The sequence below is a fragment of the Gilbertella persicaria genome (genome assembly GCF_025201335.1).
Source record: "Gilbertella persicaria strain CBS 190.32 chromosome Unknown B0P05scaffold_20, whole genome shotgun sequence".
In the NCBI taxonomy this organism is placed as follows: Eukaryota; Fungi; Mucoromycota; class Mucoromycetes; order Mucorales; family Choanephoraceae; genus Gilbertella; species Gilbertella persicaria.
The window spans coordinates 58550-76479 of NW_026251981.1; the positions used below are offsets into that span (position 1 = coordinate 58550).

Here is a 17930-nt window from a genome sequence, read left to right on the forward strand (position 1 = left end):
TGACTTGAAACGAAGTATAGTGTAGTCAAAGAAGAGAACTTTGCAATTGTGAAAGACTAATTCATCAAGGAAGACAAAATTTATTGTAAAGTCCAGATCAAATCGGAACACACTTTTGAACCTATTCGTAGGCTTTAATATTTTCTTTCCATACAATAGAATTGCACTCGGTGAATGGATAGAGGAAGACTTCAAGATCTACAAGAATTTTATTGGACAATGATGCTCGTTCATCATTGTTGGACACAAACTCTTTTTGCAGGACATTCAATTCCAAAAACGCTTTTTTTTTTCTTTTTTTTTAAATGACTGTATGTTTAATGTATTATAGAGATATATATGTATGTAGATTTTTACAAGAGGGGGTGAGTTATTTCTTTACTGCGTCAGCTTGCTTCTTTGCTAGAGCTGCTTCTTGCTTGGCACGCATGATAGCAGCATCACTAAAAAGCTTTAGTCAATGGACATAGTTACGCGAATGGACTTACTTCTCTTTCTTTTGAGTGATAGTCTGACCATTCAAATTGGTTTTGCCCTTATTTTCTTTTTCCTTCTTTTTCAAGTTCTTTAAACGAGCTTGTTCTCTTTGGTTACCACCTTGTGAAAGATCAATACTTGCGTACATATATCTCTTTGGTTACTTACGAGTCATTATTAAGTCTAGAGTTGTGTAAGAAAGAAAGAAAAAGAGAGGAAAAGAAGAATGGGATAAATTGAGGGAAAATCTACTGCTCTTTATGTCGGGCTTATTTTTACCAGGGGAAAAGAAGGTGATGGAAAAATCCAGCCACATATAGGCATCCGCACTTGCATTTCTTTCAATTTTTCTTTTTTTCAGCTGAAAGCCATGACTAGCAAACATGAACAGAAGAATACCAGCTAAAAATACAGGTTAAGGAAATAGACTTTTATGCTTTCGAATGCTATTCAAAAGACTCACATTCTGATAGTGAATGTCCGATTTCAATACTGATTGGCCTGATTCACCCTGCTGTGACCTTTATTTTTTTGTTTTTTTTTTGTCTTGACAGCCTTGTTAACTCTTTAAAGTTTCTTCATTCGTAGAAAAATGTCTTTAAGATCAGGTAAACAGCATATACGCATAGTTATTCCTTTATAAACGAAGTGAATATAGTGAGTCAAACATTTGTGCGCAACTTGAAGCCTGTCAACTGTGCTTCTTTAACCCCCTGTATCCGTACTTGTAAATATATCTTTTCTTTTTGTAACTTGTATCTAAACATGAGATAGACGCTACAGAAAAGAAGACAGTACACCCTCCTCGACGTATCTATCTTCATGACCAATATACCGATATTATTGAAAACAACAGAGCTGTCTTTATTTTCCAACACAACAATTTGACCGTCAAGGAATTCACTGGCATCAGACAGCAGTTAGGCGAATTGGGTTCCACCAAATTAACTGTTTTACGCACAGGTGTTTTCAGTTCTGCTTTACGTCAAACAAAATACGCCAATTTAGAACCCTTGATCACAGGTCCTACTTGTGTTTTATCTACTGATGGAGCAGACAATACAGAATTATTGAAGAAGTCTGTTGAATTACTAGGCAAAAACAAGAAATTGTTATTGTTGGGTGGTAAATTGGACGATGTACTCTTGACACAGGCCGATGTATTGAAGGTGGTTGATTTACCTTCTATTGATCAATTAAGAGCTCAATTGGTGGGTGTGATTGAAGCTCCTGCCCGTAAATTGTTGGGTACTTTGGAACAACCTGCCAAAGAATTACACAGTGTTTTGGATAGAAGAATTTAGATTTTTATTATTAAAAATAAAACAAGCGTGATGATAAGACAATGACTGGTATGGACAGTGCATGCCATGGATTCCTTATGTAAATCTGTGTTGCCGTTGGATTGTGGATTCGCTATGTTTGATTTACAGGTGAATTCATGGCCCTTGGTAACACCTCCTTTGAGCTTGTTGACTTGATCGCATGAGAAGTTTTGGCTGGATGTCTGAACATTCATGCCACCTCGAACATCTTTTAGGCTAGGCAGATCCACTCTATCAAAATTGCCTGTCAAATCTACTGTTCCATCCACCTGTTCTAGTCCAGGCACTTTTATTTCTGTGAGCTGGCTATTGTTGGACAAGGAAAGTGCTCCTCCTAATAATGCAAGATGAGGTACAGACAGGTTGCCAAGCTGTAAGTTATTTGAAACAGTCAATGTGCCCGTTATCCGAGTAACATTGGGCAAAGCAAGGGAGGAGAAACCATTGGCTACAAAAGAGAGACCGCCAGTAACTTGGTTGATTTTTTCAAGGCCAATGACTTTTTCCAGGTTACGGAAATCACCATGGTAAATGCTTGTTAATGCAGAAATCTGGTTATGTTTATGAATACAACAGTCATCTACGTTACCGACTTACATCGAGTGATGCATTCACTGCATTGGCTGCAATTGTCATATTGCCTACTTGTTGCAAATGGCTCAAGTTGATTTTTTGAAGGTTTTTATTGTTGGCTATATGGATATCTTTGATTTCACTGGCCATGATTCCTTCAATTCGATTCGCTAGGGTATCAGTCACTGTCAGACTCTCAATTTGTGATAATCCAGAGGGAAACAAGATGGCATCCAAAGAAGGCTCAACAGATATCTCCAATGATCGAACAACTCCCAGTTGTGTCAAATCTAGTCGTTTTAACTCGAGATTGTTTTGTATTTTTAGTTGGCCAGTGATTTGCCTTAAACTGGCTAGTATGATCTGCCTCATGTTTGGATTGTTATCAAAGACCAAGTCACCATGAACTTGCTGTAATTGGGATAGATTGATTTCGTCACCAAGAGATGCATTTTGAATAGTAATAGATCCTTCAAATGTCTGACAATGGCGTATATCGTTTACATCTTTTTCTGATCTCACCTGAACAGGGCCAGTACAACCATTATCAGCAAGAAGTGTACTAAATAACAAGAACAGAACAAAACCTTTAGTCAGCATATAAAAAAGACATGTTTCTTCTTAAAAAAATAAACGTTCTTTATATATGCAATTGATTTATCCTTATTCAGAAATTAAAAAAAAGTTAATTAATTATGCAGGGAGAATGCTTTATTAGAATCTTCTTGGTGGTGGTCTATCTCTGCCAAATCGATTGTTATTATAAGGTGCATAGTTTCTTTTACCGCTATTGTTGAATCGGCCGCCTCCAAATCGATCAGAACGTCTTCCATCTCTATTACGATTGTTTTTGAGTTGAGCAGCAGGTGGTGGTCCAATAAATACAGCTACATCCAAGTAATCCCCAATGAAAAATTTACATTCTTCCAGTGTCTTTTTTTGATCATCTGTAGGACTAGCGGCAACAACACGGCCAATGTCTCGGCTGGCGTACCTTGCCCGCTCAGTATCAAGATAAATCAAGCGAAAAGCAATTCGAGCATCAGGGTCTCTTGCTTCAGGAATTACTTGTTCAATTAATTGGGCAATTTCTTCTAAAGTGGCATTCTTCCTATCATTATGTTAATACCACGCCATATTTATATCAGTATGCATACCAAGTATACAGGCTTAATTCTTCAGAAGGAACTGAGTCTAGTGTATATTGACTTAGACTAAAATAAAGAGAGTAAGTAAACACAGTGACCAGAGAAAATACATACGGGTTATGACCTCCGTTACGAGTAAATATTCTTAATAAGAAGGGACACTCCTAGTACAATGTTTAATGCTACTTTCTACCATGATCCAATTCGTTACCTTTTCACGATCAATTGCTGATGCCATATTGAATTAAAGGAAAGAGAAAAAAAAAAATTAAGGCGCGTCTCAACATGAATAAGCGGACCTTTCACTTTCGCTTAAATTCTTTAACGAACCAATGAAAGCTGCCAGAAACATTGGCCATAAGCCTCTTAGGATGCATTAACAACCAGAGGTAGACAGTGAATCCTAAGGATGGTATTCACTGCTTGTTCGTTTCTTCTTCGCCTACCACAAGAATGCAACTGCGTTTCACTGACTTATGGAGGTATTATTCATTCATTTTAACAGGAGTACTATGATAAATTAAGATCAAGTTGGGTGCGAAAGGCCATAGTGCCACTTGTACTAATAACATTCATAAGGCTTCAAAATTACTTCATTTTTAAGAATAGCGACCACATGTTTGAGCTATTAGAATATAAAAAAATCATACCTAATGCAATAAGTATCAAGATAGCCATCATCATATAAATTGCATCGATTTCAAGCCAGATAATCCAAAGCAAAAAATGCCAAAAGTTGCAACTAAAAAGAATGAAATCATACCGTCAGACAATAAGAAAAGAATGATCAGAAAAGCATTGAGAATTCCCCTAAGCATAGATGTGTCAGGTACATAGATCAATAAATTAAAATCCTTGATTCAAAGAAACGCAGTTAAAATACTCATAGTAGCAATCATATTGCTGAAAGCTACAATAAATCAGCCATTGACAGCGGGAATATTCTTTGTGTCTAAATAGTCTGATTATCGAGCAATGAGCCATCAAAGAATGGCTTGTTTAGGTGCTAACTTGAGCGTTTTTTGCTCTAGATAAAATCTAAATAGGCTCATCAATGGACTTTCTTAGAGCATATTATGTTATTTCAAGTGTAAAGAAACATTGAAAGATAGATATATTGGCATTTTTTGGTGTAAATGTGGGAGTAAATGGACATAGGACACACAAGCGGGCTACATGCGGAGACTGAAACAGATTCAACTCAACTCTTCTCCCGCCGCATCCGAAATCAAGATTTCATGGTTCTTTCACCTAACAACCCAACCCACAACAGGACATCCTCCAAAGGGCGTCGTAACAAAAAATAATGCACCCAAAAACTGAACGTAAGTAACGGCTAGAGCTATTATGTCTGATAATCAGTCGTCATCATTGGCTTCTACTTCTCCATCTGCACGCACTTCTGGTTCTTCCCAGTCAAAATATGCTAGTAACAACGCTCTTTCTTCAGGCACCATTATGCCTTATATTGTCGGGTTAAAAAAAGATAGTGTTTTGGTTGATATAAATAATACTCGTGATGTAAATGGCCTTAAACATTTTCTTTGGCACTTTACTTGTTGAGCGCAAGTATTTGCAGAGACGCTTTATTGAGCCATGCTGGGATATCAGCTCAGAAGTGTACAATAAATTGGTCAACTCCGGTTTGCAGATGGAAGATAATACGATTATCAAAGGCTACAGCAGCTTGTCCAAAACGCCAAAATTGCTCGAGTTAAGGTCGACCGACTCCCCTTCATTCCTCCTTCAACTCTCCGTGAGCAAATGAAAAAACGTTTTTCCATTTTGGTGAAGTCCTGGATCTTGGATTTCATATGGATGGTGCTGTATTTTTCGGCCAGGAATATATCGTTCTTGATCTGAACAATCCTCACAAGACTGAGCCTGAGCAACTTAGTCGAGTAGTGGATTAGTCTGAATTTGATCGAGAACTTCTGCTTATGTGGGATGAAATGCCCTAATTTTGTCGTTTTTGCCAGAAATCCGATCATTGTAGAGCAGACTGCATAGAACTCATCAATACTCGTCGTTGTTATAACTGTAACGAGCGTGGTCATATCAGCCGTGATTGTCCTCGTCGTAATCATGGATCAGGCCACCTTTCTGACAAACGTATTGGAATCACAAAAGACAAGACTAGTAGAACAGGCCCCAATCCGCCTAATGAGAAACTGTCACAAAGTGTGAAGTCTAAGCAAACTTTCTCTCCTGCCGCATTGACTACCGTTCCTCTTACTCAAATAGCAACAGAGACTATTCAAACTCTCTCCATTAATCGAGCCTGAATTGATGGATCATGAAATGAAAGAGCAAGGAGATAATGAAGTAGAAATCATTGACTCCGATGGAGAGGATGATGATGAATATCTTCAAAGTATTCCAAGCAATAATCTAACCCAAGGGGCATTGGATTTAGAAAAGCTTATCCAGGAGCGTAAAAAGGTTAAATTTAATCATGAAGATGAGAGACAAAGAGTGGTACTAAATTATAATACAAGTGGATCAGCAGGTACCTCTCCTAATTCTCAATAAGTCAATCTATGCCCAAAGACTCTATGCAAATTGCCACGCTTAATTGTCGTGGCCTTACCAAAACTACAGAACTTTACAAACAGTCCTTATTCATCCGCTTTCTACGTTCAACTAAATATGGCATCCTATGCTTACAAGAAACACACGCATCTACACTTAATATACAGAAACAGCTCAACCTCAAGTTCCAGACTAAATCCAGTCTTTGGACAGAACACTGTGGCATTGTTTCCTTAAAATCTCACTACAAAATTACAGCACATCCCACCATCAATTCTACCAATGGCCGCTTTCTCTTAGCGTCTATCGCTCATGCCTCTGAACCCTCCATTCCTTTTATGTATATCCTCAATATCTATGCTCCTGCTCAGCGTAGTAGTCGTTCCTCATTCTTTCACACGTTATCCGCCAATCATTCCTTAATATCACATCTACAGTCGATGTCCTTGCCTATCATTATTGCTAATGATTTCAACTATGACATTTACCGTAAATCCAACATTGATCCGTGCTGGAATGATCTACTTCTTACTTCATTCCAAGATTGTTTTCAAAGTGATCCTCTTCCTACATTTGTCAGTACCACTGGTAGTCGCACACATATTGACTATATATTTTGCACTCTACCTCATGCTGACAATGTAATTTCTATGACTCAAAATTTTGTTAACTACAGTTGGACTGACCATGCCTTGCTTTCCATCAACTATCAATTGGTATACACCCCATCCGTACGTGACCCTTGGAAAGGTAACCCTAACCTTGCCCAACTATCTATATATAGAAACGGTTTGACAGCGCACATTTAACAGTAAATGGAAAGTAACAACCTTTTAGATCCTGATTGCCCCTCAGTACAACTTCTCTGGGATGATTTGAAAGAACAAGTAGAAAATTTTGCTCGATCCTTCCAAATCGAGCGTAACAACTGGAGATCTAGGACACTCAAGAAGCTTCAATCCAAACGCAATAAAATTTTACGATATCACACATCCATTTTATCATCTTTTTTGCCGAAAGTTGAAAAAATGACTACTATTTTGCAGGATGAATCTGCCGAAACAGAACATCTCAAAGCAGGGAAATTCAATATATAGACAAGTAGATCATATCATTAACACATCTTTTGCTTAGAAATAGACCCATATTTTCCTTGGTCATCCTTTGCAGAAGAAATGATGCAAATAAAACCCTTAGGCAAAAACTGAGTAAAGACTGGGAAAGATAAGATTATCCTTAGCACAAACCATTTATTACTGTACCTTCGTTGCCTTTTCTCAATTATATTTTAGATGGTTCGTGAAACTAAAGAAGGCATGGAAAGTCCAGAGTTTGAGAAAAAAAACTTTCCTTCTAAAGCGACCAAGCGTTCTTTTATAACAAAAAGAGATATTTAGTGTAAGCGATATGAGCAAAACTGTCTATCAATTCTTGAAACAAACTACCTTGTTTGTTATCAATTATGATAATCCTTTGATTTTAAACAAGGGGTTACAGAACTGCAACCAAAGAGATGTTATTTTTGCTGTAAAAGCCTTTATTTAGATTGAACAGGCTAATTTTTTTGTTCGTTTAAGAATGAAGACATTACATTTAGTATCTTGAGTCGTCTTTTTATGATCCACGCTCAGTTCATGTTAATCGCTACTACAGCCACAGTTTATCGAGTCCTCCTCGCATATTGTTCTGTTTGTATCATTTGATAAAGCATGTTTCATCATTTTTACTCTAGATTTTACATTTAAAATTAACTTCTTACTGTCAACTTGGCATGTGCTAATACAAAATAATAAAAAAAACAAATAAATCTGGGAGTTGACTGATGCTTTATCTTTCAAATCGTATGTTGAGATATTTTACATACTTGGCAATGATGATCCCAATTGCATCACTTAAACAAGACTTTCAAAAAAGAAAAAACAATTGGTAAATGTGATAGATTTTTGTTCCAAAATATTGGATGTCTTTTAATGATTTTCGAAATCAAATAAAAATTGTATGCTTTTAGTCCTTGAACAAGTTCTCCAAAGCACAATAATAGATTAGCACTGTAAACTGTGTAGAATAAAAGCTTTGGTTGTTTACTTAACAAAAAAAAAAAAGAGAAAGGGCTAATATTCGATGTATTCACTATTTGCATCAATCATAGCTTAGTATTGGTTCACAACGAAATTTTTTCCCAAAATATCTAACTGTGAATTAAAAATTGCAACATTAATTCGCCGTCGCTATTAGAGTCACACAAATATTTGCCTTAGATCGACATAATTTGTGTGTAACTCTTGAAAAAAGAGGGAGTACTTCCGTTTTGTCGTGCTATCGAAACTATTTTTCTATGTGGCTTTCAATGAAAGCTCTCTTTTTTTTTTATCAGATATGCAATTTCTTTCTCATAGTAAACAGATAAACAAAAACACTTGAATAGGTTGCACAAATCATATCGTTTTAGCTTAAAAGATGTAAGAATATACTAGTTTTCAGCCCTTTTCTTTTTGTTTTGTTTTAAGACATTATAGATGAATAGTGAAGAATGGGAAAAGAAACTTCTCGGTAAAACCATTATCGAGGAAGATACTCAAATAGCCCTAGACAGTGACCAGGTAAATGGAACACAATCAGAGATTCCCATGTGCTTAGGTTTAGGTCGTAAGAACAACTGAATTACCCCAAGGTCATCGCATTCTGCCCCCAGGAAAGCCACAGACAAGAGATTTTCGACCTGAGAGATTGAATGTATTTGTCGATGAAAACAATAAAATTACTCGAGCTTATTTTGGTTAGCTCAATCTCGAAAGAGAAAAAGAAAAACTTCTCATTTGCTCGAAAAAGTTCGTTAGCTTAGTAAAGAAAAGATTTTTATAAGCCAAAATAAACTGATAATATCAACGTTTTTTTTCCTGGTTATCTGATCGAAAAATAGATAAACGAATTTCAATAGAAAAATAGCTAATATTAACGCATCTACCACTTTGCTTTTCCTTTTTCATCCAAATTACTCTCTTTATCGCCATTAAAATAGCCGAAGCACATGAAATGTAACAAACATTGTTCACATCGATGTGACCAAGTTTTACATTATGTAACCAACATATTCAATAAAGAAATGGCTGAACATGCCTATTATCTATAGAGCTGTAGATATACAGAGTGTTACAACGAGAAAAGTTTCCCATTAATGTCTACTGATAAGGTTTTTAATATTAGTAGATCTACAGATATAGTCGGGCTCATCTATTTTTTGGTAAAAATAAATATAATGCCTGCAGAAAAAGTCATTTTTCAAAAAGAGACTGAACTTAATCGTGTTTCAATTTACTCACACCAAAAAGCTTCTCATTCTTTCTTACTTGTCCTACTATGTGTGTGCTTTAGACTATTCTGTACAATAATGAAGGTCCTTTAAACTTATGTAACACTTGGAGGTTCGTACGATGTGCTCATATTAAAAGTTTGGTGTTCTATATTTTTAAATGACATGTAATGATACTTCCCATCTTTCTGCTCCATGTGACAAATCAAACACTCTCTATTTTTCTTGTACTTAAGAGAAAAACAATATCAAATGCAGCTTGATTAGTATCAATTTGTAAAATTCGACCATTACACACACATGTTTCGAAGCTATATTTTTATAGGGGAAATTTAGCCTTACACAAGGTTCAATGCTGTATTTCTAATAATACATCATACCTATTGCGGACTCTTTAACCGGATAATCGCAATCCTATCTATCGTTTATATCTTCAGACCATATTAAATTATGCCAATGTTTGATTGAGTGATAAGTTCGATATCATAGTTCCATTAAGGTACAAGTTATACAAAAAATATAGGCCTGAAATGGCTCACTAAAATGCAAAGTTTACCTTTGAGCCAATAGAATCATTCAAACTCAGAGTCATCAACAAATCGATAGAATCACCGATTGAAAAAAAAAATTACATGTACCCAGTTTTCTTGTGAAAACAGACAGCTCACTGTCATTCATGTGTATTTTGTACGCTATTACCATTTACAAAAATATATGTTAATTCTTGATCATCTATACACAATACAATAAACTTTATACTCGAGTAACTATAATAAATGAACGCGTAAAATATACATGCATGATCTATTACTGTCACTCTTTTTTTTCTGTTCTAGAGTGCAGAATCGCCATAGTCCTAAATACGAAATAATGAAATAGCTGAATAGTAACATTGAAACCATTCTATTGAATTTGAGTTTTTTTTTTCACACTCTTGTAATCCCACGGCATTGTCAAATTATAAGCTTTTAAATACTCTCTCCACTTTAATATATGTTACCAAGTAAAAACTTAACCAACCGGATTTTTTTTTAGAAAAATACATGTATTACTACACAAGATTCATTTACTTTTGCATAATAGAACTAAGAAAAATAGTATTAGTCTACAACGAATAATCCCAATTTATCTCTACATTGTCAATAAAAGCAAAAGCAGGCCATAGAAAGGCAGCGAAAAAGAGAGAACAATATCCAAAATCACGGTATTTCTAAATATAGTATTTATTCCTGCTTTAGTCATTTACTTAGAAACGAGCATATACATCTTGACAGTTGCTATGAATTATTGCCCTATTGGTCTCATTTTCTAGCCATATGCACCTTTATCTAATCTCTAAATGTCTTTTGAACAGCTCTCTTACACTTTTACATTGCTACATATGTAAGCTTTGATATGTTACTTTTTTTTTTTACTGCCAATCAAATATCATGAAAAAAACAAAGTGAAACAATAAAAACTATAATTTTAAAAACAAAATTAATACAACAAAAACCAAAAGTAGAACAGAATTGATTGGATAGTAAAGTAAAGAAACTATCTGCTCGTTTCATGTATAAAAAAAGGGAACTCTTTCAGTGACTATAAGAACCGAGTTGTGGGGTAGAAATATCCTTGTTTATAAACAACCTGAATTGAAAATTAATTTAAAGATGGATTCTGGAAATGTCTGTCTCTGTTCATCATTCTGAGTTGAAAATATCTGAGACCGTGAGGATCAAAAAAATGTAACCACTCTTCTTTTTTTATTTTTGATATATCAAAGATAGTCAAGATAACAGTCTATGGATATCATAAAAGGCATTATTAATACACATTAAAAGAAACATTTATTCCAATAAAAAAACGGGTTACACATTAAGAACATATTAGAAAGACCGCATGAATATCTTGTTTCAAAGAGGCAGGAGAATCTATGCCAACAACCAAGTAGAGTAAGGGAACAAAAAATTCAAAGCGTTATCATTAGAAAAAGGGAGCGATTATGGTATCATCAGTTTTGAAAAGGATAACATTTTTTTACAAGAGGAGATCAAATTTATCAAAGTTAGTTATCCTATCTAAGTCTGAACCCTCTTTTCAAAATTATTACTGCTCTTCTGAGCTGGGGGGGGGGTGTTTGGTGACTCTGTTTATAAATATTTAGGTTTTTTTTTTCAAGTAGCTTCTTTTCTTTAAAAAAAAATAATACTTTTTTTTTCAGTTCTCTTCTTCTTTTATTTTCCCCTAGTTAAATATCGCTAATCATTCTTTTATTTCCTTCTTTAATCCTATACACTTTCTTTATTTTTTTTTAAATTGTGGTTTCTTGCTTTTCTTTGTACCTTTAAATTAGACATTTCATTAAGAAGATCAGCCATTCATTTCTTGTACACACACTTGGTATATTTCATTTCATTCCAAATTGCTTTTTAATGACATTTATTTTAGAAGCAAGATATATAGTTGATCAAAAAGAACATCATGTTTTCATATACTGATTCAGTTTTTCAAACAAACAACAATAGCCCTACTAAAGACTTGAACTTACAAGGATTACCGCCACCAACAACGCCCACGTACAATAACAATAATCATGGACATGCCTATAACGTAGAATACCCAGCTCAACAAGTCCATTCCTTTGATATGCAACATCGCAATCCATCACAGCAATGGCAAGAGCATTCCCTTCCTCGCTCCAACCCTTATTACTCTTCTAACATGTTGCATAATCAGCATCGGTCTATAGACCAAACTTCCCCATATGATCATTATAATTCGATATCACCTTATCCTACTCATCATTCTCATAATGCAAACAATCAACAACGCAATAATAATACTCATTCTAATCATACTACCAATAATTCTAGCTTGATGGGTGCACCATCACAGCGCTCATCCCTTCAATCCTTACCTTCTGTTCAAACAATACCTTCTACTCCAGCATCTCTTCAGCAACATCATGTCGCTGATTTATCTCAACAGCAACAGCAACAGCAACAGCAACAGCAACAGCAACAGCAACAGCAACAGCAACAGCAACAGCAACAGCAACAGCAACAAAATCAAAGACCTAGAATTACAACCTCTTTATGGGATGATGAAGGCACTGTATGTTACCAAGTGGACGTACGAGGTATCTGTGTTGCTCGCCGACAAGGTAAGAAAATTTTTTTTCTATTTATTGTCATTTAACTTTTTTTATTATTAGATAATGACATGATTAATGGTACAAAACTTCTTAATGTAACCGGCATGTCTCGAGGTAAACGAGATGGTATCCTAAAGAATGAAAAAGGTCGCGTTGTAGTTAAAGTAGGAGCTATGCATCTTAAAGGTGTCTGGGTCACTTTTGCAAGAGCCAAAGCACTTGCTATTCAGTTTAATATTGTAGAACATCTTCATCCTTTATTTGTGGACGATCCTGCACTTTACTTTTATTCAAACCAATTAGCACCTCATAATTACTTTATTCCAAACCATCCCATCTATCTTCAATCGCAAGATTCTTTCCAACAACAGAACAACTTTCATCAACAACGTCATCATCACCGCCATCATCCTACTTCTGAGTCTAGTTCGACTACAACATCGAACAAGACGATGCATGATAATTATATGCCCACCACACCTATGAATAATAACAGTTGCTCTTCTCTCATGTACCCTAACCATCATCACAATAACAGTAGTTCAAGCCTTGATTACCATACTAATTCAAACAGTAATTCACCTTACCACCAACATACAAGTCCAACCTCAACGAATTCAATGTATACGCATGATTTACCTTCCGCTCCTTCTGTGCCATCCATGATACCAGTGCAAACTCAAATGTCATTTTATGGATACACACCATCTAGTACCTGTGCTTCCAGCTCTTCTTCTGCAGCAGTAGCAGATACCATGCATCCTTATTAATTATGAACTCCTTTTTTTTTGTTACTTTTTTAACAATATATATTTTTATTACTATATGTACGATTTGACTTTAGGAAACCCCCCCACTTTTGTTTATATATTTACTTTGATAACTCTTTTAATTATCCATGTTTACAACTGATTAAAATCTGATAAAAAAAGATCATGATTTTCTAAAATCAAATACAGTTTCTGGTTTGTTGGCTAATAGCTATAGGAAATGAAAATAAGTATACAATGTGAATTTCTGCATAAGCTTACCCTATCTAGATCAAGCATAATATCTTCCGTCAATAGTTTTCTTATACTAAGTGCATGGATATTTTCCTTTGCTTGTGCTGGTGTTGAAGCACCAATAATGACTGAAGTTACATGAGGATTTTTTAAACACCAAGCTATACTTAGTTGTGCTGGTGTACACCCAATACGGTTTGCAATATTCTAACAAGATCCTAAGCAACCTATGACCTGGGATTCCATCTACTTACACACATCATTTTGATCTTTTCCAACTTTCTTCTCCCTTCCTCGCTAAAGAAGCCTGCTCTTAATCGATTGATCACTGGGTGATCTTGTATAGCAAGTCGGGTAAAAGGTGGAATGATACCTTCATTGTATTTGCCGCTTAAAAGACCTAAAATGGAAGTTTAGAGACAATGCTTTATTTCTGGATGTACCTGAAGCCAATGGTGACCAAATACAAGTACCAAGGTTATATTTATGATACATAGGCATATATTCTTTTTCAACACGCTCTCGATTCAGCATATTGTATTGAGGTGACTAGATAAAGTTGAGACAACATCATTCCTCGTTTGGTATATTTACCTCAGTAATAGGTGCAATTAAGTTGAGTCGATTGGCAACATTCATGGCTTCTGTAATCAAATAAGCTGGCCATTCACTTGTACCCCAATACAATGCCATTCCTTTATCAATACACCAATTAAACGCTCTTACAATCTCTTCCATAGGTGTATCAGGATCTAATATAGAGGCAATCAATAAAAAAAGAACATACGCAACATACATACCAGGTCTTTGGGCGTATAGAATATCAACATAGTCTAGCTGAAGTCGTTGCAAACAAGCAACTGTGCCTTCAAATACATGCTTTCTTGATAATCCTCTATCATTAGGACCTTTACCACCCCAAAATACTTTGGTTGAGATGACAAAATCAGAACGCCTCAATCCTTTTTGGTTGCGCAAAGCTAAACCTAAATCAATTTCTGCCTGACCACCTAGGAACATGGTTATATAAAGCATCAACATTGTTCTTTTATACCTGCGTGACTTTCTGCTACATCAAAATGGTTGACGCCTAGTTCTAAAGCTGTCTTTACGATTTCCGATGTTTGTTCTAGTGTAGTGAAGTCAGTGCTAGGGCTCTTGACGCGTTATCATTCTTTATTTTTATTTTACCTGGAGATATCTGCCCACCTAATAATAATAATAATAAAATGAATGAATGATCATGAAATAAATCAAGACATGATTACCAAATGTGATCCAAGAACCTAAAGACAAGACGCTTACTTTTAAGCCAGAGTTGCCAAGGTAACGGTACTCCATCAACTCCATCTTGTAAGTAGAAAATAAGGCTTTAATAAATCAAAAAATAAAAAAGCAAGCAAGCAGGGGATTTATTTTATTTTTGGGATTTGCACTACACTGAAAGTTAAGGGAAAAAATATATCCTAAACGTGTATGACAATGTGAAAAAAGCTTATGGACAAATATCTGGGAGTGGTAAAGAGACAGATTTGGGTTTCTTTGTGGTGACTTGGTCTTTAGGACAACGCTTTGTGTCTCTGCTAATATCCTCCTTACCCGTAATAGTTGCCTGAAAGATCTTGAGCGTAATAGGATGATTCAAGTCTTTATTCCTGAGCCAATCATCTACAAGTGATTGAAGGTCTTGCATACGGTCAGCTGAATCATTCCTACACCATGTTAAATCATAGTTAGGCAGTGGAGAAATGACTTACCATACACTACTAGGATAGCAGCAAACAAGTTGCCGACGTGTGGTAAGGAAGCGTGTTAAATACGATTGTTCTGCCTCATTTGAATTTCTTGGACCCGTGAGTTCAATAATTCTCGGTAAGTTGATCATGGGCTCAACATACTTTGTTATGGTCAGTATAGTCTTATATATTCATCTCACTTACTTGCCAGCCATGCTGAACAATTGTATCTATATTTAAAAAATAAAATAAAATGGGAGGATCAATGATCTACAAGTTTACGCCTGATCCTTACCATAGAAGATAGCTTTGCCGAGATTGGTATGGACGCCCACACTTGCAGCATACTTGAGTGCTGGTTCCAAATACATGGAATGACCTACATCGAGTTGAGTTTGGTCAAACTCGGGATCTTGGCAAGACGCTGTCTTCCAAGCTTCCATGAAACCTGTTAGATTGGAAGTATTGTCTCTTTCAGGATCACCAAAAAGAAATTGACTAAGGCGTTTTAGTTCTGGCAAATATTGTTTGATAGTTGCATTAGGGCTTCGATTCACATATTCTTTGACTACTGCATAAGCATCATTGGTACCAGTAGTAAATCCAATATAACCACTAATGATAAACATTAACTATAGACTGTTTCTTAATTTTTATTTTACCATGTATAGCCCCTACAATCGCCAAGCTTTTCGATAGCCTAGACAAAGAATGTTATTCATTTGATGATGATAGTCTCGATCGACTTACAGCATATCCTATGACGGTATTTCCATTTTCAAACCTATGGTAAGCTTTTAGTACAAAGGAACATCATTTATGCACACCTACACGTTCGTAATCAATTGAGCCATTTTCGTAGCATGTTCATCTATGTTTTGGTCTGGTAGTTGTCTGATATTGTAGAAGCTATTGATTGTTACAAAAAAACACAAAGCTATTTGACAACTTACGTAGTACAATTGCTTAATTCAATGCCATGAAATATACCTTCTGTTTTTCTATTACTGTCTGTACATTGAGCAGATTCCTTGAGTTGGTTGAATTGAAATTTATCACAAGTAGTATTTCTATTGGCAAATGAACCTAAACAATAGCTTTGTGTTTGTTCTGTTTGTAGAATAAACAATCCTAAGAAGATAAAAAGCAAAATGAACATATTGATAAAAAAAAAAGAAGAGAGAAAAGATGCTCTAGACAGTACTGAAACTTTTATATGTAAACCCCCCTCTCCTTTCATAAAGAATCCTTTTGATTTTATCAAGCTACTGACAAGGGACTTCATTGTTATAATGTGCCGAACAATCATGCTGCCTGAAATTTCTATATTTAGTAGGAGCCATTGAGTGCTTAATATAGACTAGTATATATTTGACCAATTGGCAAAGGCAAGAGAGCGTTTTTTTATATTTTATATTTTATTTTTTTGTCAATGATAGTGATACTAATAATAAATACAAAAAAAAGAGACAGAGATTAAGATGCTAAACAACAAAAAAAGAGGTATATATGTATATATAACAAAAAAAAAAGGAAGAGGGATTATTGAACAAGGACATCATAAGAATGGTACGATCTAGAATGTTGTTGACCACGATAATTTACAAAGATAGGAGAGTTACTTTTATGTTGAGGAACAGCGACTGGAGCCATGCTGGAGGGATCAATAATAGGGATCACTTTTCTAGTACTTTTTGGTGGTGTTGTGCTTCCTAAAGAAGAAGCAGAAGACATTGAAGGGGAAGTAACGGGTGAAGACTGAGGTGATAAGCGCTGATGGATACGGTCGCGGTGCTCCAATACCTCATAAGAACACTGAACAGGACAAAATTCAAAATCATCATAAAAGTTTCGGGCAAGTTCATGTTGCGCTTCAATTTGACCCAGTCTATTACTACTTGATTTCAGAGAACTAGTAGATAATGTAGGCGAAGTTGCTAGCAATAACATATTAGAAACCTATGTAAAAACAAAAGGCAATACTTACTTGTTTGTTGTTGTTGTCGATATGCGTAGGGGTTGGTTTGATGATAGTAGGGTTGGTTGTAATAGACAGTGTTATTGTAGTGACTTACGGGGCTCATATTAAATATTAAAAAGAAAATAGAGATATAGAAAGTGAAAGAAAAAATAGAAAAGAAGAAGAAAAATCTAAAGTTTAAATAATCCCCCAGTACATCATGCTTTTTTTTAGAGCCTCCAAATAAATTAATTTTGTAATGCAGCTTATTGGATTGTTTTATTTCCCATTTTGTCCAATAACACCGACTTGTTATTTGTGCACACATACATATACACACGCATAGACATTTTCTTATCGTTACTCTAAAACTACATATGCCCATTTACTCAACTCATTATTTATTATACAGAAAAAAAGGGGAGGGAAATTATAGAAAATAACAAGGTTTTATGCAACAAAAAAAGCTTTGTTTTTTCTGATTAGAGTAAGGATCGATATAAAAGATTCAAACACAGCAGAAACATTTATTTTAAACGTTCTTCCCAGCCAGATTTAGACAATACTGCATACTTGCTACAACATCGTTTTGCCAATTTCATTATCATCAAGTATCATCATGAACAACAGAGAGAAAGCTTGATAAATGTAAAGAAAAAAAAGAGAGCTAAACAGAATTCTAGAGCTGAGTTTATGTCCTCCAGTGCTTTGTTATGTTTCGTATCCTAC

The 17930-nt window shown here is 35.3% G+C and overlaps 9 protein-coding genes across 9 annotated transcripts; 3 read left to right on the plus strand and 6 right to left on the minus strand.

Moving 5' to 3' along the window:
• Positions 1-243: 243 nt before the first annotated feature.
• Positions 244-689, minus strand: B0P05DRAFT_541819 (uncharacterized protein). Its single transcript, XM_051578229.1, has 3 exons — positions 646-689; positions 489-597; positions 244-443 (listed from the first exon to the last, which is right to left on the minus strand). The coding sequence occupies exons 1-3, from the start codon at positions 650-652 to the stop codon at positions 371-373; spliced, it is 189 nt and encodes a 62-aa protein (XP_051434748.1). The 5' UTR covers positions 653-689; the 3' UTR covers positions 244-370.
• On the plus strand, positions 690-1828 carry B0P05DRAFT_541822 (uncharacterized protein). The gene is made up of 3 exons (XM_051578230.1): positions 690-1085; positions 1136-1204; positions 1252-1828. The coding sequence occupies exons 1-3, from the start codon at positions 1070-1072 to the stop codon at positions 1779-1781; spliced, it is 615 nt and encodes a 204-aa protein (XP_051434749.1). The 5' UTR covers positions 690-1069; the 3' UTR covers positions 1782-1828.
• Positions 1829-1893: 65 nt separating this feature from the next.
• B0P05DRAFT_587190 (uncharacterized protein) lies at positions 1894-2975 on the minus strand (the record flags this gene model as incomplete). Its single annotated transcript, XM_051582567.1, has 3 exons — positions 1894-1953; positions 1991-2353; positions 2400-2975. The coding sequence occupies 3 exons, from the start codon at positions 2973-2975 to the stop codon at positions 1894-1896; spliced, it is 999 nt and encodes a 332-aa protein (XP_051434750.1).
• B0P05DRAFT_541829 (Sin3 associated polypeptide p18-domain-containing protein) lies at positions 2959-3778 on the minus strand. The gene is made up of 4 exons (XM_051578231.1): positions 3735-3778; positions 3638-3687; positions 3533-3589; positions 2959-3486 (listed from the first exon to the last, which is right to left on the minus strand). Exons 1-4 carry the CDS (start codon positions 3759-3761, stop codon positions 3090-3092), a joined length of 531 nt encoding a protein of 176 aa, XP_051434751.1. The 5' UTR covers positions 3762-3778; the 3' UTR covers positions 2959-3089.
• A 4582-nt stretch (positions 3779-8360) lies between these two features.
• On the plus strand, positions 8361-8965 carry B0P05DRAFT_541838 (uncharacterized protein). Its single transcript, XM_051578232.1, has 2 exons — positions 8361-8655; positions 8699-8965. Exons 1-2 carry the CDS (start codon positions 8572-8574, stop codon positions 8834-8836), a joined length of 222 nt encoding a protein of 73 aa, XP_051434752.1. The 5' UTR covers positions 8361-8571; the 3' UTR covers positions 8837-8965.
• Positions 8966-12408: 3443 nt separating this feature from the next.
• B0P05DRAFT_541841 (transcription regulator HTH, apses-type DNA-binding domain-containing protein) lies at positions 12409-13356 on the plus strand. The gene has a single exon (XM_051578233.1). It carries the CDS (start codon positions 12570-12572, stop codon positions 13269-13271), a length of 702 nt encoding a protein of 233 aa, XP_051434753.1. The 5' UTR covers positions 12409-12569; the 3' UTR covers positions 13272-13356.
• On the minus strand, positions 13357-14897 carry B0P05DRAFT_541843 (NADP-dependent oxidoreductase domain-containing protein). The gene is made up of 8 exons (XM_051578234.1): positions 14774-14897; positions 14697-14714; positions 14560-14634; positions 14306-14515; positions 14100-14257; positions 13949-14054; positions 13533-13905; positions 13357-13482 (listed from the first exon to the last, which is right to left on the minus strand). The coding sequence occupies exons 1-7, from the start codon at positions 14853-14855 to the stop codon at positions 13733-13735; spliced, it is 822 nt and encodes a 273-aa protein (XP_051434754.1). The 5' UTR covers positions 14856-14897; the 3' UTR covers positions 13357-13482; positions 13533-13732.
• A 103-nt stretch (positions 14898-15000) lies between these two features.
• Positions 15001-16095, minus strand: B0P05DRAFT_579337 (lysozyme-like domain-containing protein; the record flags this gene model as incomplete). The annotated part of the gene is made up of 7 exons (XM_051581919.1): positions 15001-15217; positions 15263-15402; positions 15446-15471; positions 15537-15856; positions 15904-15941; positions 15992-16025; positions 16073-16095. 7 exons carry the CDS (start codon positions 16093-16095, stop codon positions 15001-15003), a joined length of 798 nt encoding a protein of 265 aa, XP_051434755.1.
• A 781-nt stretch (positions 16096-16876) lies between these two features.
• On the minus strand, positions 16877-17155 carry B0P05DRAFT_445379 (uncharacterized protein; the record flags this gene model as incomplete). Its single annotated transcript, XM_051573798.1, has 1 exon — positions 16877-17155. A coding segment is annotated over one exon (279 nt), but the record flags the coding sequence as incomplete, so codon positions are not given.
• Positions 17156-17930: the final 775 nt, after the last annotated feature.